General features: G+C 43.9%; 1 protein-coding gene across 1 annotated transcript; it reads left to right on the forward strand.

The window, feature by feature from the left end:
- The first annotated feature begins 7,290 nt into the window (after positions 1-7,290).
- On the forward strand, positions 7,291-23,755 carry onecut3a (one cut homeobox 3a). Its single transcript, XM_071345119.1, has 2 exons — positions 7,291-8,625; positions 23,366-23,755. The coding sequence occupies exons 1-2, from the start codon at positions 7,584-7,586 to the stop codon at positions 23,656-23,658; spliced, it is 1,335 nt and encodes a 444-aa protein (XP_071201220.1). The 5' UTR covers positions 7,291-7,583; the 3' UTR covers positions 23,659-23,755.
- The last annotated feature ends 20 nt before the right edge of the window (positions 23,756-23,775 follow it).

The raw sequence follows: 23,775 nt of genomic DNA on the forward strand, positions 1-23,775 counted from the left end.
GTCCCCCGGTGCGAACACGGGGGCCTCACTGCGGTGCTGGTCAGCGCTCTTCATCTGCCGTCCCCCCGCCAGTCTCAGCGATTCCTGGACGGCTTTCCAGGTGTCCTTTGAGCGCTGTACCCATTCCTCTACCGCAGGAGCCTCTGTCTGGCTCTGATGCCATGGGGCCAGGACCGGCTGGTAGCCCAACACACACTGAAAAGGGGACATGTTCGTTGAGGAGTGGCGGAGGGAGTTCTGAGCGAGCTCAGCCCAAGGAACATACCTCGCCCACTCACCTGGCCGGTCCCGGCAATATGACCGCAGAAACCTGCCCACATCCTGGTTTACTCGCTCCACCTGCCCATTACTCTCGGGGTGGAACCCCGAGGTCAAGCTGACCGAGACCCCCAGTCTCTCCATAAACGCCCTCCAAACTCTGGACGTGAATTGGGGGCCCCGATCAGAAACAATATCCTCAGGCACCCCGTAGTGCCGGAAGACATGGGTAAACAGGGCCTCCGCAGTCTGCAGGACCGTAGGGAGACCGGGCAACGGGATGAGACGGCAGGACTTAGAAAACCGATCCACAATGACCAGGATCGTCGTACTTCCCTGGGACGGGGGAAGGTCGGTGAGGAAGTCCACCGATAAGTGTGATCACGGCCGTTGTGGAATGGGGAGGGGCTGTAACTTCCCTCTAGGCAAGTGTCGAGGAGCCTTGCTCTGAGCGCACACCGAGCAGGAGGAGACATAAAATCTCACGTCCTTAGCCAACGTGGGCCACCAGTATCTCCCCCTAAGACTCCGCACTGTCCTCTCGATGCCAGGATGACCCGAGGAGGGTAGAGTATGAGCCCAATGTATTCGTTTATCACGGACCCCCCTTTGGCACGTACTGAGCCCCTGCTGGACACTGAGGGGGGGCCGTCTCTAACCGTGATGCCCTCTCTATCTCCGCGTCCACCTCCCATACCACCGGTGCCACCAGACATGAAGGTGGAAGGATGGGGGTCGGCTCAACTGACCGCTCCTCGGTATCATAGAGGCGGGACAGCTTTAGTGTTTTGGGAGCCTGGCCGGTACGAGATGGTGAAGCGAAACCGGGTAAAGAACATGGCCCATCTAGCCTGACGCAGATTCAGTCTCCTCGCTGCCCGGATATACTCGAGATTACGATGGTCAGTCCAGATGAGAAAAGGGTGCTTAGCCCCCTCAAGCCAATGTCTCCACACCTTCAGAGCCTTGACTACAGCTAACAACTCCCGGTCCCCCACGTCATAGTTTCGCTCCGCCGGACCGAGCTTCCTCGAAAAGAAGGCACAAGGGCGGAGCTTTTGTGGCACGCCCGAGCGCTGGGACAGCACGGCCCCTACCCCAGCCTCGGACGCGTCCACCTCCACTATGAACGCTAAAGAGGGGTCCGGATGCGCCAACACGGGCGCATTGGTGAACAGCTCCTTCAGACGACTGAAAGCTCTGCCCGCCTCTGCTGACCAACGCAAGCGCACCGGTCCTCCCTTCAGCAGTAAGGTAATGGGAGCAGCCACCTGACCAAAACCCCGGATAAACCTCCGGTAGTAATTGGCAAACCCTAAAAACCGCTGCACCTCTTTCACCGTGGTCGGAGTCGGCCAATTACGCACGGCTGTAACGCGGTCACACTCCATCACCACCCCGGAGGTGGAAATACGATAACCCAGGAAGGAAACGGCCTATTTGAAGAACACACATTTCTCGGCCTTGACATACAGGTCATGCTCCAGCAGTCGCCCAAGTACCTTACGCACCAGAGACACGTGCGCCGCGCATGTGGCAGAATAGATCAGGATGTCATCGATGTACACTACCACTTCCTGCCCGAGCAGGTGTCGGAGAATCTCGTCAATGAAGGATTGGAAGACGGCTGGAGCATTCTTCAACCCATATGGCATGACGCGGTACTCATAATGGCCAGATGTAGTACTAAATGAGGTTTTCCACTCATCTCCTCCCCGGATACGCACCAGATTATACGCACTCCTCAGGTCCAGTTTTGTGAAGAAGCGCGCCCCGTGAAATGATTCCACCGCCGTAGCGATGAGAGGTAGTTGGTAACTAAACCCCACTGTGATAGAATTTAGACCTCAATAATCAATGCACGGGCGCAGACCTCACTCCTTCTTCTTCACAAAAAAGAAGCTTGAGACGGGTGATGCGGAGGGCCGAATGTACCCCTGTCCCAGCGATTCAGTGACATATGTCTCCATAGCCACTGTCTCCTCCTGGGACAATGGGTACACGTGACTCCTAGGAAGTGCAGCGTACTCCAGGAGGTTTATCGCGCAGTCCCCTCGACGATGGGGTGGTAATTGGGTCGCCTTCCTCTTACTGAAGGCGATAGCCAAATCGGCATATTCAGAGGGAATGCGCACGGTGGAAACCTGGTCTGGACTCTCCACCGTAGTCACACCAACGGAAACTCCTATACACCTGCCTGAACACTCCTCTGACCACCCTCTAAGAGCCCCCTGTCGCCAGGAAATCACTGGGTTGTGATGAGCTAGCCAGGGAATTCCCAACACCACTGGAAACGCAGGTGAATCGATAAGGAATAGACTAATTTTCTCCTTATGACCCCCCTGCGTTACCATGTCCAGTGGCACCATGGCCTCCCTGACCACTCCTGACCCTAATGGTCGGCTATCTAAGAAGTGCACGGGGAAAGGTAGGTCTAACGACACCAGGGGAATCCCTAGCCTTAACGCGAGCCCGCGATCCATGAAGTTCCCAGCTGCGCCTGAATCGACTAGCGCCTTATGCTGTAGAGAGGGAGAAAACCCAGGAAAAGAGGTTAACACAAACATATGACCGACAGGAAGCTCTGGGTGAGTCTGGTGCTGACTCACCTGGGGTGACCGAGTAGTGCTCCGCCTGCCCTCCCGACTCCCAGACGAGCTCCTCCAGCACCGGTCGGCCGTGTGTCCTCTCCGACCACAACTGGTGCAGGAGGAAACTCCTCCTCTGGTCCCCCTCGATGCAGCCCCCCTAACTCCATGGGGATGGGAGCAGGAGGGCCTGGGGGTGGAAACAACAGGGCCTGTTCCGGACGCCCGCGGGCAGCCAGCAGGTTGTCCAGACGAATGGACATGTCTATGAGTTCATCCAAGGTGAGGGTGGTGTCCCGACACGCTAGCTCCCTGCGGACGTCCTCCCTGAGGCTACATCGGTAGTGGTCTATCAAAGCCCTGTCGTTCCACCCTGCTCCTGCGGCCAAGGTCCTGAACTCCAGGGCAAAGTCCTGCGCGCTCCTCTTCTCCTGTCGCAGGTGGAACAGCCGTTCACCCACCGCCCGACCCTCTGGTGGGTGATCGAACACAGCTCGGAATCGGCGGGTGAACTCGGGGTAGTGATCCCTCGCCGAGTCTGGGCCATTCCACACTGCCCCAGCACACTCCAGGGCTCGTCCCGTCAGACAGGAGACGAGGACGCTCTCGCTCTCCTCCCCTGAGGGAGTAGGACGGACGGTCGCCAGGTATAGTTCTAGTTGGAGGAGGAACCCCTGACACCCAGCCGCCGTCCCATCATACTCCCTAGGGAGCGCCAGATGCAGAGCTCCGCAGCCGGATGCTGAAGCAGAGGTAGGAGGTGCTGGTTGAGGGGGTGCTGGAGATGAGGTGGGAAGGCCACTCCTCTCCCATCGGTCCATCCTCTCCATCATCAGATCCATTGCCAATCCTATTCGGTGGAGAATGCTGGTGTGATGGAGGACCCTTTCCTCCATCGACGGGAGAGGAGGTGCGGCTGCTCCTGCTGATTCCATTTTGGTGGTGTGGGATTCTGTCACGGAATACTAGGTGTGTGAGGGAAGAATCAGGCGCAGAGAGCAGAGAGTTCCATAGGGAGAAGTGCACTTTAATATGGCACCAAAAGTAATGCCCAAAACACAGGGCGCGAAAAATATGGACCAACCCAAAACACAGGGTCCCCGGTCTGGAGCACGAACACACCCAACAACACAAACACGTAACACAAGAATAATCCCGCACAAAACAAGGGCGGGTAAACTAGCTTTAAATAAGGAAGCCCATCAGGCAAACACAAATAGACACAGGTGCAACTAATAAGACAAAACAAACAAAAAACGGAAAAAGGGAACGGTGGCGGCTAGTAGGCCGGTGACGACGACCGCCGAGCACCGCCCGAAGAGGCAGGGGAGCCAACTTCGGCGGAAGTCGTGACATATATACACAAATCTACAGTTACACATGCAAAAGAGAACTATTAATAATGTATTTTGAAACCGATGCTCTTTGAAAATTGACATAGAGCTAGGCATGTACTGTACAAACCAGGCTAAAAAAATCAAAACAAATAGGCCACAATAATTATTTACGTATTGAGGTAACCACCTGACAGGCTAAATCCCATTTTAAAGTGGAGCTACGAGTAAAATATCCTCAAAATTTGGACCGCCTACCCAAAAAGCCTTTTCTACAATCCCATATCTGATGTTTCTCTTGATCCAAAGAAGCACCTTTGGCGTCTGTATATTTTACTACTGCACTATTGATGAATCGCACCTTGATTTATAGATCCATTGACACGAATGAATTGATTGACTTCAGCAGGCAGCAAGCTTTAAACATCTAAACTGGAACAACCATTTCAGTAACGGGTGCAAAAAGTCAAAATAACAGATTGGAATAGTTTTGAAAAATGTATGCTATTTATACTGTATTTGATTAGCGTAACATTTATTTATCAATCAACGTACATGCAAAAACAGATATTGAAACAAACAACTCTGCTTATTAACACCAGTGTTGGTTTTTCACCACTGAGTGTTAATTTAACTTTTTACAGTGTTAATTTAACTCCTGAATCAACACTAGAAATGTTACATGGAAAAATCAACACTTGTTAACACTGTGCTATAAAAGAGACACATCTGCAGGCTTCCATACATTTCAATAACCTTTTAGAATTCTGAAGAACCATAGATGCCATGTCAAGAACCCCACACTTACCTCAAAGGTTTTTTATCAGGCAAGAGTTCTCGAAGGAACCTTAAGAGCTGAGGAAGAACCATTTAAGAACCTTTGTTGTTTTCAGTGTATAGCGTCCAACTGTTGCCACAATCACGGCATACACAACGCATACTAGGCCTATTGCCTATACCTTTCAAGGGGAATGTATGTTTTTTGTATGTTTTTATTTGCAAACATTTCTAAAAAACTGTTTTTGCTTTGTCATTATATGGTATTGTGTGTAGATTGATGAGGGAAAGAAGCGTTTTAAACAATTTTAGAATAAGGCTGTAACATCACAAAATATGGAAAAAGGGTCTGAATACTTTCCCGAATGCACTGTAAATATTCACACCCCTGAGTCAATACATATTAGAATCACATTTGGCAGCGATTACAGCTGTGAGTCTTTCTGGGTAAGTCTCTAAGAGTTTTGCACACCTGGATTGTACAATATTTGCCAATTATTATTTTCAAAATTCTTCAATCTCTGTTAAATTGGTTGTTGATCATTGCTAGACAATGATTACAAGCATATCCATAGCATGACGCAGCCACCACTATGCTTGACAATATGGAGAGTGGTACTCAGTAATGTGTTGTATTGGATTTATCCCAAACATAACACTTTCTATTCAGGACAAAAGTTAATTGCTTTGCCTAATTTTTTCCAGTATTACTTAGTGCCTTGTTGCAAACAGTATGCATGTTTTGGAATATTTTTATTCTGTACATGGTTCCTTCTTTTCACTCTGTCAATTAGGTTTGTATTGTGGAGTAACTACAATGTTGTTGATCCACCCCCAGTTTTCTCCTATCACAGCCTTTAAACTCTGTAACTGTTTTAAAGTTACCATTAGCCTCATGGTGAAATCCCTGAGCGCTTTCCTTCCTCTCTGGCAACTGAGTTAGGATGGATGCCTGTATCTTTGTAGTGACTGGGTGTATTGATACACCATCCAAAGTGTAATTAATAACTTCACCATGTTCAAAGGGATATTCAATGTCTGCTTTTTAATTTGGACCCATCTATCAATAGGTGTCCTTCTTTGCGAGGCATTGGAAAACCTCCCTGGTTTTTGTGGTTGAATCTGTGTTTGAAATTCACATCTCCACTGAGGGACCTTACATATTATTGTATGTGTGGGGTAGAGAGATGAGGTAGTCATTCAAAAACCATGTTCTACACTATTATTGCACACAGAGTGAGTCCATGCAACTTATTATGTGACTTGTTAAGCACATTTTTACTCCTGAACTTATTTAGGCTTGCCATAACAAAGGAGTTGAATTCTTAATGACTCAAGACATTTCAGCTTTTCATTTTTCATTAATTTGTAAAAATGTCAAAAAATATTTAAAACATCTCTATTTAATATTTTTTAAATTCCAGCTGTAACTCAACAAAATGTGGAAAAAGTCAAGGGGTGAATACTTTGTGGAGGCACTGTATGTCTTTCACACAACAAAATGCATAGCATTTTTCCAATGACTTCTCCCTAAATTTCTAAAAAACAAACAACATATATCATGTGTGTGAAATAAACAATGTGTGCGTCCTCTCCTGACTGAAAACTCCAAGGTGTATAGGCTACCTTGCAATTTTATGAAGTGCAAGATTGTTTAGAAGAACAGAGCTTTTTATTCATGGCAGTAGCATGATGTTAAGCATGTCAATTAATATTTAACCATTGAGAAATCACATGTCCTGGTGCCAAGTTAGGCAGCTTTATCAGGCTAAACCAAAGTCTCTTATCCAGGACTCCCAAATAGCTCAAGGTAAATGTTGCTTGGCGAGGGCTTGCAGTTTTGCTCAAGATACATGTCTGTCTCTTATCTCTTTAAATGTCTAATGTAATCTTGTTGAGGAATTCCAGGTTTAGTTTACAACATGAGCAAACCTCTGTCTGACAAAGGGCTAATGATGTCAGACAGCCCCAGACTGAATCAGTGGCGGACTGGGACCAGAAATCGGACCTGGGAGTTCTAACGCAACTGTCCATTTTTCTGTTGTGGCCACACTAGCCATTTTCTTCACCCGAGACACCCACACCGGACAATTTTTTCCTTGAGGCCCCCATTATTAGCCAGATAAAGATTATTTTGCCCATAAAACCCAAGTCAGATAGGGCCACTGGGCTAAAAATGGAACAGCCCATCTGGCATTTGCCCGAAATGCCAGATGGTCAGTCCACCTCTGGACTAAATGCTAACACTGTAAAACAGTGCGCGCACACATGCACAGTCACGTCTTAACATTTGCGCGGGCACGTCAACATACACGCTGGAAGCACAGCCTTTGCTTTCGATAGTAGTGGTGCGCTACAGCGAATGGAATAGGTTACAAACAAGCAGGCACCATACCAGAAGTGTCATCAGTGGTTTGTGGCACAGCTCTGTCGCGGGCAACTGATCGCTTGAAATCATGCTGGATTGACTGAAGAGGCTACTACAATCAATGGCTTGGCTTTGAAATCGTTAACATTTTATTGGAAAGGAGTGTGTGAGACAGAGGGAGAGGGAGAGCGAGGGAACAAAAGAGTGCGCACGAGTGAGAGAGGGGAGAGAGAGGTGTAAATAAAGATTATTTCAACAATGGAACTTACAATGGAAAACATTGGAAATCTGCACGGCGTATCTCATTCTCATCAAACGGGTGACTTAATGAACTCTCCGCACCACGCACGGCAGTCCTTGGCGTCGCATCGGAACTTGGTGTCGCACGGACGGTCAGCCATGGTGTCCAGTATGGCCTCAATATTAGAGGGAGCTGGGGAGTATCGCACAGACCATGCATTGTCCGGTCCCTTGCATCCCGCCATGACTATGTCCTGCGACTCCGGGATGACCATGAGCAGCACTTACACTACGCTAACACCGCTGCAGCACCTGCCTCCCATAGCCACCGTCTCGGATAAATTTCACCATCATCCTCACCCGCACGCTCACCACCATCCGGCCCATCAGCGTCTCACCGCCGGTAACGTCAGCGGCAGCTTCACGCTCATGCGGGACGACAGGAGCCTTGCCTCAATGAGCAACCTCTACGGGCACTACCCTAAAGACATGTCCGGCATGGGCCAGCCACTGTCCCCTCTCTCCAACGGCCTCGGCTCTTTGCACAACTCGCAGCAGACTCTTGGCCCCTATGGTCCGGGAGCCCACCTCTCCAACGACAAGATGCTCTCGTCCGGAGGCTTCGAGTCTCACGCAGCGATGCTGTCCCGGAGCGAGGAACACCTGGCCCGGGGATTTGGGGGCCACGGGGCCGGGATCATGTCATCCCTGAACGGTATGCACCATCACAGCCATCCGCACTCTCAGGCTAACGGATCCATGCTCTCTGACCGGGAGAGGCAGACGGCGGGGGGCGGGCAGGGAGGTGGGTCCGGGCAGGTGGAAGAAATAAACACCAAGGAGGTGGCACAGCGAATAACGGCGGAACTCAAGCGCTACAGCATTCCCCAGGCCATCTTCGCCCAGCGGATCTTGTGTCGGTCCCAAGGAACCCTGTCTGACCTGCTGAGGAACCCTAAGCCCTGGAGTAAACTCAAGTCTGGCCGGGAAACCTTCCGGAGGATGTGGAAGTGGCTGCAAGAACCCGAGTTCCAGAGAATGTCGGCACTCAGACTAGCAGGTGAGTAAAGAGACGTCCAAATGTGAAGGGATCTTAGAAGTCAATGTGGCGAGACTATCAATCGCTACTCAAACAGATATCACTGTAACAAGTTAGCATGGATTCTTTGAGGAGTTAACCATGGCTATTATTCTTTAAACTTTGTTAAACCAGCATGTTGAATTGGTTGTTTGAAAAGATATATAAATCCAGATTGGATTGACTGCTTCATGCTCATATAATAAAGTATGAAAGAGTAAACAGTAGCTATGCTGTGGTAGTCTACTCTGCAGGTGATATTCTAATTCGCGGTTAAACTTGAAGAAAACAAATAGAAATTAACTTGTTTCAAGTTTTTGAATACTCACTAGTATGCTTCCAACGTTATACTTGTATCAATTTTAAGCACGCGCGTAATGGGGAACACACACACACGACAAGGTGTTTAGACCACAGACAATAGGAAATCAAACAGGGAAAGCCCTGCATCAAATTGATTGTGCTTCTCTGTAACTGTATCATTGGGCCACAATAACGCATGTTGGCCTACACTGGTGGGATTATTGACCAGAAGTTCAACATGCACACATTCACTCTTCTTCTGGTGTTGAGTCGTTCCATTAGCCTCATGTTAAATATCGTTTTGTCAGCGTATTATGTATCAAATGGAACTGGAATTCTCGTGGGCTTTCCCTTCCCCTGTCTACTCCGCGAGGCGCAAACAAGGCGCGTCTGAGATGCTAGGGCCTAGCAGCGAGTCGGGAGCGTGACCTCTTGCGAATCGATACTTCGGGTCCCCGCGTCCCTTTTCAAAGTAGAACACTGATAAATGATCGATTTGGATCTGAAAGACAGCTCAACAAACAGATGCGCCTGTCTTTGATTTTCAACATTCTGCGGCTTACACTTTATTTATAAAGTCTTCAAGTCCTTTATGGGTGGAATAGAGACTTCATAGTGATATATTGTGATTATGAATAAGTAAAAGTAAAAGAAGAACTGAAAATAAGAACTGAATGGAGGTGAAATAAAAATAGGCCTAGTGTCAGAATGAACCGTGAACGATGACTTTCCTTAAATCTACAACATACCAAGTCTAAAACATCAGCAATAACACTACAGCCGAAGTTGTACATTGTGTTGTAGCATGTACTGGCTCTAAAAATACATAAGCCTAGTATAGCAGCCTAAAATGTTGTTGTTTTTACATAGGTCTGTGCAACTCTAATGCACAAAACTAAAAAGTATTAAGGCCTACACTAACCTACTTAAGGATGGCAAAGCAAAAAAGCTAAAGGCGTTTACTTCAATAATGTTATTGGTATTAGTTGAACCCCAAACATAATCAATACTTGGTCTCAAGTTTGGAAATGCACCAGAAATGTACAATTTAATTGACAATCGTTGCTATAATCACTCACTTTGAGACTGAGAAATATATTTCGAGAGATGGGATGTTTATATAGCTACGATTGAACTATTTATCCATTATTTCCAAATTTACCTCTGAATTCACAAGTTATAACCATTTATTCATTCATCAGTTAATTTATTAATTTTGCCAGTGAGAGGTAAGAGTTTGGAACAATGACCACCGGGCTATCCCAAGCCCCTGCGGTGAAAGCTCCAAGAAGGCAAAAAAAAAAGCAACCGAAAATTGTGTTCTTGTACAAGCTATAAAGCTTAGGAGCTAATTAACGAGTTGGAAGTGAGGGCCACTTTCATTGATGTTTCTGCAAATGACTCGGTTTGGACATGCACGCGCTTCAAAACGCCAATCAGTACTTCTCTGTCTTATTTCAGTGGACAGTTCAATTAAGCAGATATAGTGGCATATTTTAGTTCCAGTCAATGCCCTATTGAAAAGCACTTAATGGCATGTAAATTGTTCCGCATTTAGTGGGGTTCTGGTAAATAAAGATTTAAACACTCTACAATTGTCTCTTTAAGTGCCATTGCTGTTAAACCTAATTGAGCAGTGGGGTTTTAAAGCCCCCCCCCCACCCCACACACACACTATGATACAAACCTCTCAATGAATGGACTGAATGCACTGTACTAGAGCTATGGCACATAACTTCCCATACATGTGTATTTCTGCATGCATGTAGTCCTACAGTATACCTGTGTAAGTGTAGCATGCATGTAGTCCTACAGTATGCCTGTGTATGTGTAGCATGCATGCACGTTCGTATGCATTCATTTTAGAATTGATACGCCTATGCTCCATTTGTACCCCGATGGCTATTCTTCATACTTCATTAGTTTACAGGCTATAGGCCTAATAGGTATAGTGCAAGTATCATTATTTATTATCAAGTATCAATCAATATCATTCGTAGTAGTGATATTATCGTGATTGTTATGGTTATGATTATGGCTATGATTGTTTAATAGCCGCGCTCTTTGCGAGCGAGTGGTTATCCTCTGGCCCTGACGTGAGGTCTGTTGTCATGTGAGCTACCTTGTGCTGTCAGTTGCTCGCAGGCAAAATGACAAATGACTGTGGTATGTAAATGGTGGGAGCTACATTTTACTTATTGCATTTCAATTCGCATTATCCACTGTGCGCATGTGGGTTGGGAGTGGGAGTTAGGATTCTAAAAGGGAGGGTGCGGATTCTCGGTCGGCCACATCAATCAATACATTCAAATTACTATTCCAAATTCATCATAGTCCCACAAATCAATGCCGCTTCCCTGCTTAGCTAATGTGAAAATGCCCGTGTCTGCACACTCACATAACAATCTTCCCCAGAAAATTAAAAACAGAGCACGATGTAGTCAAATGAGGGGGGCTGCGTGCCCTTTATTCGCACACCATAAAACACATGGTTACAAATGTGTGCTGCGTTGTCCGCGAGTGGAGGGCAAGGTGAATCTCATTAAAGTGCAAACCTATAGTATGGCCTACAATTAAGTCCAACCTGTGCCTCGTTACGCATTACGTTGATCATGTATCAAGCTGATTGGCTTTTTAGGACAGCTAATTTACAAAAACAAGCTCACAAAGTGTATATGTTGAAATGTTGAACCAACGAAAACAAGGATGCATTATAGGTAAAAACAACAACTTGGATTGTGTCGAGAAAGTGAGGTCTGAGAGACATTTAAAGATTGCATTTACGATCAAAACAATTCGTACTTGCATCTGCGTTGAATTCGACACTCCATCTCAATGTATTTAGTCGGGTCAATATTGTAGTGATCGATAACGATAGCCAGTGCATCTATCAATTATTCCGCCACAGCACTCTCTCCCATTGGACTCTCCCAGAGCGGTGGGGGGGTGTCGGGGAGCTAAAGGGGATGGAGAGACTGGAAAAATCCCCCATTGCACACCTTTTTCTCTCTCTGTTGTAATCATGTTACATCTGTAGACTGGATGGCAAACTCACTCTCAAAACACCCTTTGGGGGTTGGGTTATACAATCAGCCTGGATCTGTGTAAACATGTATTCACCAACGCATTGTTCCAGACACACTCGGGAGCCAAGAGGAAGACAATAGAGACAACAAAAATTATTCGATCCTGCCAAACCACCGTCGTAAAATACGACGCAATGAAAAATTTCGCAAGAGCATCATTCTCATTTATCCAAAATGTAAAGGGGGAATATCAAAATTGTATCGTTAGTAAAAATTCGATTGGGAAATTGGGGATGAGATTATTCTCTGTTCTGTTCTAAAAATGCAGGCAGACTATGGATAGGGAGAGAATAGCTCAATCAACTTCATCACAGGCTAGGCCTACATTCACATCAAGGGAGGTCAACCTCTGCTGTCCCCATACCTTTTCCTATTTCTGGATGGAGCAATATTTAAGATGGCTATGCTACTCATGAAAAGCTAATATAAGTAAAAGGAGTATTTTATGAATCTATCATCTAGCAGTCATCTTCATGCATGCATCCTTCATATACTCGGAATAATGGCTGCCTGCCTCTAAACATTTGGGACATAATCCCAATGCCATCACTGTACCTAAGCATCGACCAACCCAGCCTGTTCCACACACCACTAGCATTTCTATCCACCTCCAAGTGTATTTGCTACAGAAATGTTCACCCCCACCGACAAAAAAACATTTTCATTCGGGACCACCGCTGTCCATGGTGCTGAAATCTCAGGCCTTTATGTACGGTACTGTTGGCCTATGTTTGTGGTAATGAATTTTGGCTTTGCTGTAGCCCTTTCCTGCAGTCAAGTGACCTAGTGAACCAATGGGTGACATTTTATTAATACTTGTCATAATTTCATAATTAATAAACTTTTTACGCTGAAAATCCGGTGTGTCTATGTCAAACGGTTTGTGTTTTATTTCAGTCTTCAGTGAAGTATTTAAAGTGTAATATTGGGATGCAAACTCAAAATTGAATACATTTCAACTATATATCTGACATGGTACAGGTGTCTTCCTTTTTTAAGCCCATAACCATGTGTGGGGTGTATTGTGTATAGAGCTGTGTAGTAATAAAGGGCTGTACAACAATGTATGGTTGAGGTAGGCTATGGAGATACAGTATGTTAATATCCCAGATGAGTCAAATTCTTTATTTTGACATGTTCATATAGCCTGCGTCTAGCATACTGTATGTCCTTCGCCCACCATCAACATGTCAAGATCAATAATATCACACAATGTCACAATCAGATCTGTCTCACCATCCTGTGTGAGCTATGTTAAGACACATAGTTCAGAGTCCATAGAATAAGGTCCATATTCTCAAATCTGGAAAACACTTTTCTGGGAGATTCTTCTCAAGAATGCACCTTTTCCGGTACTTATAAAAGCAAAAGGTTTAACCAAAGGACACTCAGCAACATAATAATCCAAAGCTGTGATGCAAGAATGTTGTTTATGTTCTATCCCGGAAATCCGGTTAGCGGTTTTGATTGAATATAGCCTTTAGGCGTGATTGATTTAGAATAATCGAAAGCAGGCTTTTTCATGAAGAGACGGGTTGATGCAGGCCTGCGAAATGATCGATGCGAACTTTAATAATTGATAGGCATGGGGAACAGAAGGGGAGAGAATCATGCCGCTGCGGTTTCACAGACGCATTTTGTTAAGCACAGCAATGTGTGCTGTAAATAGGTCTACTGGGATTCACACACGCGCGCACGCATGCACGCACACGCACACACTGAAATCATGTGGCTGTTGTGGACAATGGGGGCCATTTTCTCCGGGGCACTAATGAAAAGCTATTCACATTCTTAAAATCCATTCCAAATGTTTGTCAATGCAGCCAGATGACGAATTCTGATTTGTTTTTCTGCGTTTGAGGAGGCGAATTGAGTATAGTGATGGAGAACGTGCACTCACAGACACGGCTCCCCATTTTTCCAGTGTAGCCTATGTGCCTGCATGTGTGTATGTGATCGGGATACTGAGTGCGTCTGCGCCATACATTGTTAAGGCCGATCTGGCGAGCTCTGAATCTGTATCGATTTCCATTCCCGGGTATCTCCCTTCCATCGCTGGAGCTACGCCATGCAGGCATAGGCCTACTCCCGCTACCCCTTCCCCCCTCCGCTCATGTGCAACACCATTTTCCCCATTAACAGCCCACCCTTCATAACGTACAACGGAATTACTATTAAACGCATGCTTTCATTGGCACTTGCATTTACACGACCAAATCCTAACTAGTATTCCACTAATCATGGGCTATGTTATGTTGACGTTTCACTAAAATGGTGAAGCGGTATTCTATGGATAAGGGAATAGCCTAAAATGAGATTAGGCCTATGCCCAGACAGACCTACTCACCATTAGACAAAGTGATCAATAAATGATAAAGTAAATCTCTGAGACAGAAGACTGTTCCGTGCCTTACACAAGAAAATGTGGGCAGTCGCACCTGCCTGCGCCCTACTCACACTGTACAGTACTCTTGCTGCATATTAAGGGACCAATATCGTTCAGATTTTCATCCTGTATGCACATTCTCACACAGGCTACACACAGTACACACACAGCACGCGCGCGCGCGCGCACACACACACAGCCAGGCAGAGAGAGAATTCACACCGGGGCATGCAATTATAAATGCAGCACATATAGGTCTATCTAACCCGTTTGCCTCAATAGGCCTACAGTTTAGAATACCGTCTATTCTATTTTAGATGATCAATTCCTCCGCTTTTCCGTCGCCCCCTCGCCAAACCGGATCGATAGGAGAGAATGACCTTTAAATCAAATTGCTAGGAGACTGAACTGTGCGCACGAGGCTAGCATCTAAGGGTTAAATGGCGTTGCGTCACCGATTCCAAACATAAAACAGTAAGAGAAGCCATTTGCTGAATTACTGGATCATTGTTGTAGCCTGAAATCACAGCAACATTTCCCTGCCAGATAATATAAAAAGTATTCTGTTTGTAGGCCTATCATATGTTTTCTAGGGACACATTGAATAGTCTATCCAAAATCACTTTGGTACTGTAAACTATGACTCCAATTATCAACACGTGAATTGGCATATGGCTGAAACAAAGGCTGTTGGGTTTAATCGATTTCCCAAAATATTTTGGTGAAGTGGAATGAGTAGCTAACGAGACAACATTATAGCCAAGCTAACGAGACAAAATGTATAGCCTAAATTGGGTATTTGTAGTGTGAGAAATTTGTGACAACAATCAACCAAGCCAATGCGCGTGCATGTGATGATGGAATCTGAGCTCATGCAAGTCAACTGCATCCACTTCTATGGGTGCGTATACTGTTCAATACAGCACTTCCCGTGCGCCCTGCGTAACCGGGGCCTGGTGGTAAATCGCTGAGCAGTGGTGCTGAAATGCTCTCTCTCTCCTGTTAGCAGTAGACGCTTATCTGACGTCAGACAGGACATTGGTTATTAAAGGTCCGATAATGGCTTGTTTAATGCCCGATCTAAGGCGAATACTGCAACGTTCAAAGAACAAGGGAAAGACAATACCCACGCAATTCTTTGAAGGAGAGAAATTGCACACATCCCCATTTAAGCCTGAACGAATAGGTTAATACTAGGGCAGCATTAGCCAATAGCCAACAAATTAGGCTGCACTGATAATTGAATGGCAACATGCAATGACAGCAGTCTCATGCATAGACCAATAATGAATTCATAGTGATTTAATAAACACAACCATGTTTGCATATTACAGGTTCGGTTGTAGACAATAGGCCTATACAAATTCTAAGGCAGTATCACGGATGATATAAATAATATGTTTTATGAGTATGCTTTTGTAAAATTGTGATTAAAACTGACTTCAGAAAAGGGTCACATTAGGCCCTTATTACCATAAAACGTGTTCGGGCACTGCATGCCAACAATCATCTGCAGACAGAATTGGCTTAATCGATTATTGTCGAAAGAGGATCATGCTTTTTAAGAGGACAGCAAAGAGATAAATAAGCAGTCGAGGGGCGTAATGTTGTGCATGCTTGTATCAAGATTATTTGCACAATAACACATGGTTGTGTCTACATTTTACAGTGGTATGAATAGTAAAACAAATAAAAAATACGGGAGATGTTACGCCTCCTTTTAATTTTTTTTTTTTACATCATACACATTTTTTTCCAACATTGAAACTTTTCATTTAACTCAGAGTTGAATGGTAGACAGGTAATTCCGAAGAGCATGCAGCTTGACTCATTGAAGACGGAAAACTGAAAGTTAGCACTTATTGTTATTATCCATAATTTCACAATAACAAATATTTGATCATATTACGGACATATTATTGAATACATAAATCATTAAAGAGCCTGAAAAATACAAATATTCGAATGTCCAAACGGCCTAACCTGAGAGAGCCGAGCCTGCATGCGCTCAAATACACTGACTGTAACCTGGGTCGATCACCAGCAGATCGCAGAAAAAACCGCAGTCACACACACACAGTACCCACAGATGCAACCCGAAACTCCAGTTGGGCAAACCCACACAAATCAACAAAGGAACAAAACGACCGTGAAATCAATTGATGAAATAATCAATGCTATATTACATGCGAAATAAACAAACTGAGTGGAGTCCAATATAAAAATTTGAATTGATGTTTGAATATATATTCAGTGAGGCTATCGTTTTGATTATTCAGGCCTATACTGAGCCGGAATCTTTAGACCCCTTTTCTACTATTGGCTACAAATGAAAAATGTTGTTGCTTATAGAAGCTATATATATACATAATTACATAAAATGCATATATCACATTCAATAATCCAATATCAAAATGAACACACTTAATATATGTGTGTGTGTGTACGTGTGCTTGTAGGTAAATAATTCCCATGCATGGCATTAATTGCGGTTTATTACTATTCGTTCAGGATTTTCACAAGGCACAATAATTACACCACGGTGTATATCGCAATCATATAATGCAGGCAAGCTCCTTTAGCTTATTTGTTTTGGGTCCAATGCAGATAATATGTTACCTAAACTAGCCACACGAGTGTTGCCATTTTTGATACTTTCACGCCATCGTTTGCAGTGTTTTAGTTGTTAATGATACAGGTCTTGTCTCCGATTGCATTAACGCAACTCACACCCACATATTATGTGACTTCAAGCCCAACTTTTTTACCATGCTCCACTTTTGATCGATAGACTATAGTTATATAATTGATAAAATATTGGATTAATTTTAATTCAATTTACTCTGACTTGTTAATTCTAATAATAATAATAATTATCATTATTACAATTATTATTAGTAGTAGTAGTATTTATTGATACTACAATTCTGCTTTTATTGCATAGGCTACTATTTAGTCATATTTGCAGCCATTTGAGCTGCCTCGTTGGTTGAATAACATTTTCCATACAAGTTCTCATCTGCACTGTTTTTTCAGCTGACTGCAGAATTAAATCCATCAAAATTGACCTTTGAGATGATTAGCAGGCTGCTTCAGTGATAAAAATGTTCAGACCTTCCCATAAATCACTAAAAATAAGAAAAATACTCGAAGAGTGACGAAAAGTAAATCAACTTAAGGTTTAACTTAATAAACAGAGGTAGGGCTGGTACCCTAGGCCTAAGCAATATGTTTTATGGCGTTACAGAGCAAATTAAAGTTCTGAACATGCCAGGAACAGTAGGCCTATATGAGTACGGAGGAACAAACACCACTGTGACGTTTGAACAAGCATTTCGCTACACTCACATTAACATCTGCTAACCATGTGTATGTGACAAACACAATTTGATTTGAACAAGATTCCCTTACAATGTTGATAGGCGGGCACGCAGTGTTAATGTTGGCCACACAACTCACTAATAAACGATATGCATGGTTTCCTGTGGTAAATCATCCATACTGCCAATGAAATAACCCTGACTGTTTTGTCTTCATTTTATTTGAAAACGTAAAACAACATTCCTCAACATAGTCTCTGGGCCAGGGTATTGGAGTTTGTCATTGTCTATTGGAGTTTTTCATTGTCTATTTGATGTTGTGGCCTGTAGGCCTATATATATCACTTGATGGTGTATTTTTGTTAACCAACCCATCTATACAGATTTGTTGCTATAAAACAACTTAAGAATAGGATAGGCTATGCAAAAAAATTGCATAAGTACGATCACACAAGAACAGACTGCCCACCTTCACAATATCAACATAATATAACTGCAATTAAATAATCGAAAACGATGAGGTGATGCTGTAATAATCCCTATTGCAATAAACAAAATAACAGCCCATATTAATGATTTGAAAAGCATATTGCATGTCCACCTCTTACATTGACCCAATGACTTGTTACAAGCCAGTTATTCATAGTAAGTAATTATGAACAACAGGTTGAGTCCATGGTTGACATAGTGACTGTTTCTCGCCCGCAGTAGCCCGGCCTCTGCGGGAGAGAGTCGCACCGCACCCAATTTCAGATCAGCCCCATTCAAGCCATCGATCCCAGGCAGACCGGTTGGCTGAACGGTGCGGTTAGTTATCGATTCCCCCACCATACCCCACCCCCTCTGCTCTCCCACTTCAAATCCGACAGAGCACACACCTCTAGCCTGGCTGCTGAGACAGCTTTCACACGCTCACATATTTATTTATTTCAGAAATGTGTTTATTTATTTATATAGGCCTACCTGTTTGTTTATTTTTTTTCAAGTCATCTGTAAGCATGAAGTGTCTTTTACTAAAATTGGGGATTTGTAACTCAGGTATAACCTAAAAATAATAACAATGAGATCAAATGTGTTATGATTATATACATCAAATAAGTTCACAATTAATTTACAACGAATCCCATAATATCAAATGATTTATAAACTGACAATGTCGTCCAAATTTGAGATACATTGTTGTTATTTAGGATTTAGATAAGAAACTCACAGACATGACAGTCCTCTTGATGTAAACATTATATTATTATTATTATTATTATGTAGTCTTAAGTATAGATCAAGCTAATCTCACCGAAGTTAGTCAATGTACTAACATGATCCCACTCTTGCAAACATGTTGCACTAGTACTTGTATTGCTGTAACAAGAAGAATCAGTCGGTTATTGCCTTTCTTAATTCAGGGAAACACCAACATGACAGAGTGCATAATATAAAGTAATGAGGTGTCACTCAATTCTAAATGTTTAATAATAAAACAAAAGTAGAGTTTACATCACTATTGCAATCTATAGATGGGCACTCCTACTTTTCCCCTGCAGTCTGACTGCTATGTTTACTGAGAAATGCCACCATATTTCATTGTGCAACTTTCACTGACTTTTGTTGCCAATTATGATACGCTTTATCAATCAATTTAAGCATGACGTCTACAACATTTGCCAAGTCACTAATTCAGTCATATTTGACTTCAGTTAAACATTACTGGTAATAATCTGAACGTTTCCATCGATAATCTGAACACTTGAGCACTGTTTTCAAAGGAATTCTGCAACTGTGAATGGCACAGTTGTTATCACAAGTAATGAGGTACGTACATATTGTATTATTTTGATATTGTATTATATCAGGTTCTGGGCCTGCGTACTTCATAATATTTATCTTAAGGTGATTAAGGAAGTGCTCACTTGGCTTCTATTTAAGAGCAAATATTAAAGCAAACAAAAAAAACATTTGATTGGTGAATGTTGCACACAAAGAAATCTCTTTGTCTGATGATCTCATATATAATGGTAGCCTAATGACTGGTAAAATATGAACTATCAATAACATCATATTTTAAAAAAATTAAAAAGTCAAATGAAAACGTACGCTACCACTGAATTTATCCTGAACTGCAGTTAGAACCATTCATCTTCCATCAAGTGATTTGAGCCGGGTGACTTTCAAAGTGTTATTAAAGTTGTGGGGGAATGCCTTGCAGCAGAGCAGTGTGCAAGGTAAACAAACACATTGTATCAAGTTATCAGTATATTAGCATCAACTCTGCCTCATTACATTAAGGAGTATTGAGTTGGAAGTACTTTGCATTGGGAAACCTTGGCACTGCCCTGCGGTCTGAATGGAATAAATACTGTACAAACTAGCCTTTAAAGTGCAGCCCAGTCGATACACATACTATCAATCTTTGTGCAACACAACATAAGTGAAAAACAAAAACCATTTCTTTATAATAGTGCACGTCCCATCTTACAGCACTATTCAAGGTCTGGAGAAATGTGCATCCGATTCTGTGGCATCTAGAATCCTGCAGGGGAAAATAATAGAGTTTTAGATAACACATTGATACATGCCAACTGGCAGTGCATATAAGGCAGAGATAGTAGGTTTCTGTTTTCTCATACAAATAGAAAGGCAGCACAAAATTAGCAACATGGCCTTTGGATGGCCTTTGGATAACCCAGGAACTGTAAAGCGAAGTCCTTGGAATAACATGCTTCGTAGGCAAGTGCAATTACATAGCGGTTTATGAGAACCATTGTTTCTACAAAATTTTAGCAAATAAAACCTACAATTAACCAACTCGAGAGACGCTTGCTCCATGGCGCGTCACGACACGATTAGTATCTGTAGATTATTTAGCATCCGTTTCCTTTCCCTGCATATTTTGTGTCCCTGCCCCGCCTCTTCCCATTCTCCTTCCGATGCATATTTAATTGGACGAACTGATTTTCACACATTAATTATTCACAAATCTACCAACCGATATTGAACACCCAGGGCCTTTCCCGTAACCTCTGTAATGCTAGCAGTAATAACTTCCAGAGAAAGAGGAAAGTTAGTCTATTTTTTTTGTTTTTACACAACTTTCAACTTTATATTGACTCACATTTAGACTTTACATTGTGGTTCAATACAAATGAGTTCAAGTCAGGATCCTCCCGTCCATTGTGAGATTGTTTTGAGTGACCATGACAAAAGCCGACACCCATAGGCTATATTATGGTAAACCCTATACCGACCCAAATGTATCGATTGGTAATTATGATGATTAATTGAGTAGGCTAGGCCTATACTCTGATGGCTATTCTGATTACCATCGCTAAAATGTGTTAAATGGCATCTTACAGAAATGTGAGAACTTAGGCTCGTATTCTGCACAATATGTCAATACTAATAAGAGGAGTAGGTACATATAGCTTCAATCTTATATGAACACATTTCAGAGCACATTTTGTTTCTGCCAAAGCATGAGGCACAGTATTGTATCTTAATACAATACTGGTTGGAATGCGTTGCTTTTATAGCAACTTCCCCCTAACCTTATACGCATGCCAAACGTAGGCTATTAGCGATTATCCAAACAATTCTCAAGTTTAGGACGGAAAAATATTGAATAAACTAAAAATATATAATTGTATATATTTAGCCTATGTATTTATTCATTTTACTACGATGATTCCACTGCAGCCACAGCTAAGTAACGAACGGGTAGAATAATTGCCAGGGTGTGAGGCCGGAAAGAGTAGACCAACTTGAAAGCCAAAAATAAAAGCCAAATACATTTCTATTATGAGTCCAATGTGGGTAGTTCTTTGTGCATGAGTTTATGTCTGTCTCTGTGCCTACTGTAGCTCTAAAAGCTGCAGTGATCGATTTTCTTCTTCTCTACGGCGCGCTTGGTTCAGTAATCAGGGCCCCCTTCCTCATCGATCGATCGCTATTGATTACTAAATCCAGCGCCTGTAGCAAGGCAGCCCAGTATGGGGCCCCATACGGCCAGGGCACAGCGCTAGTGACACCTTCTGACTGACTAAGAGACGATAAAACAACGGGGCCAAAAGTCTCCCACAGAGCTCTGTGTACAACTCGAACATAATGAGATGAAGGGGCTGGATGGAGAGAGGGATAAGAGTGGATAGCTGTGTTAATAATTATACACTACACACATCAATAGCCTGTTGAATCTAATGTCATCTGTTGCTCAAGCTAACTACAATGATGATACATCCAGACTATATGAAACTATCATCATCACCACCATACATCACCACCACAACCAAATCAGCAGCACTAACTGATGATCTATACATTTATGTCAATAGGATAGGCTAAACACTGTACAAGTGTGTCTATAGTGCAGACCCAGTGTATAGTGTATGTGGGTACAGTAGGAGAGGCCTGTAGTGTTGATGTGAAATATGAATATGATGGATGTGCTGGTGTGGAGGTTAGACGGCTGTAGTAAACAGATTTGACATGCAATGGCTGATCAATGGGCTCTGGACCACTGTAATTAGACACACAGCGCCAAAGCCTGGCTCCAGCCACTTCAGCACAATCACACACACACAGGCGCACACACATCAGAGAAAGTGAAGAATAAAGGAATAAAGGAATATTGGAGTGAAAAAAAGGTAGAAAAGAGGGTAATTATGGCAACAGCAGGGGAAATAACCCACTGCCTTGAATCCTCAGGGACGAAGCGCACCTCCTCCGCATCTATACCTGTCTCATCATGTTTTCACGGTTCATTTCACCTTTATACATAGTTCATACTTAGTTCACTGTACATTACATATTCCGTACATTTTTATTTAGTGCCTCTAAGTACTACTAGATGTTTTCTCTTCAAATTGCTCCTCATAGAAGTCAGTACACACTCAACACTCCATTTTGTGTTGGAGGCAGTTATAAATACCACCTCAGAGCTCAATGGATAGGGCTCCAGTGGCTCTCTGTTTGATGTAGCAGACGGCAGACCTGCTGGAGGGGATTCTGACCTCAGTCCCTGTAGAGAACCCCCCAATTCCTACAGCAATGTGGGTCAATATATCCCTCTCTACCACTCCCTCTCTCATACACACATGCACACACACTAAGCTCTCTTTCTCCCTTCTCTCACTCTCTGTCTCTCACTCACGCGGATGCGTGCGTGTGCACACACACGCGCACATACACACACGTACACACAGGCACACAAACACACACAAACGCTCACTTTTGTGTAACAGTCACTCAGTCTCCCATTGCGACCCAAACTGCATTAATATTGAATCAAACAGCAGTGTCTCCACCAGGCAGCCAGAGCAGCTCACCGCAGGCTAGCTCCCTGTCTGCACTCTGCAGGATGGAAGGAATATTCCCACTGGGCACCAAGTTTAATACATGGCAATATAAGGGAGCTCAATCTATCTTGCTGCTGTTGAAACCGGTTTTTATCTCTGGCTAATGGCTCATTTCCCACACCTTCCCCTAATTCTCCCTCTGCATCTCTCACCATTTTACTCTATCTGAAATACTCATATTCATATAGTATTACAGTACTATAACTATAACACTGCATTTCTGCTATGTTTATCTCTTCCCTTTTGTCTTCCCAACCCCAACTCTACCACCACTTACAGCCTGCAAGCGCAAAGAGCAGGAGCAGCACAAAGACTGCAACATGGCGCCCAAAAAGCAGCGGCTGGTCTTCACAGACCTGCAGCGCCGCACGCTCATCGCCATCTTCAAGGAGAACAAGCGCCCGTCCAAAGAGATGCAGATCACCATCTCCCAGCAGCTGGGCCTGGAGCTCAACACCGTCAGCAACTTCTTCATGAATGCCCGGCGCCGCTGCGTGGACCGCTGGCACGACGAGCACGGCACCAGCCCCGGCCAGCCGGGCACCTCGGCCACCACCTTCTCCAAAGCCTGAGAGGCCCGGGGGGAGCCACGGGGTGGGATGGGGATGGGAAGGTAATACCTCCTGTAGCCCACTCCGTTCCCAATAACCATGTTGATGCCTCATTCGTTCCATGCAACCACCTCTTGG

Source organism: Salvelinus alpinus, chromosome 16, assembly GCF_045679555.1.
Source record: "Salvelinus alpinus chromosome 16, SLU_Salpinus.1, whole genome shotgun sequence".
Taxonomy (NCBI): Eukaryota; Metazoa; Chordata; class Actinopteri; order Salmoniformes; family Salmonidae; genus Salvelinus; species Salvelinus alpinus.

Excerpts from the sequence above, each read along its gene's own strand:
- onecut3a (XM_071345119.1), top strand. The coding sequence starts at position 7,584 with ATGGAACTTACAATGGAAAACATTGGAAATCTGCACGGCGTATCTCAT. Across the intron at positions 8,626-23,365 it reads GTCGGCACTCAGACTAGCAG|CCTGCAAGCGCAAAGAGCAG; the intron begins GTGAGTAAAGAG and ends CACCACTTACAG.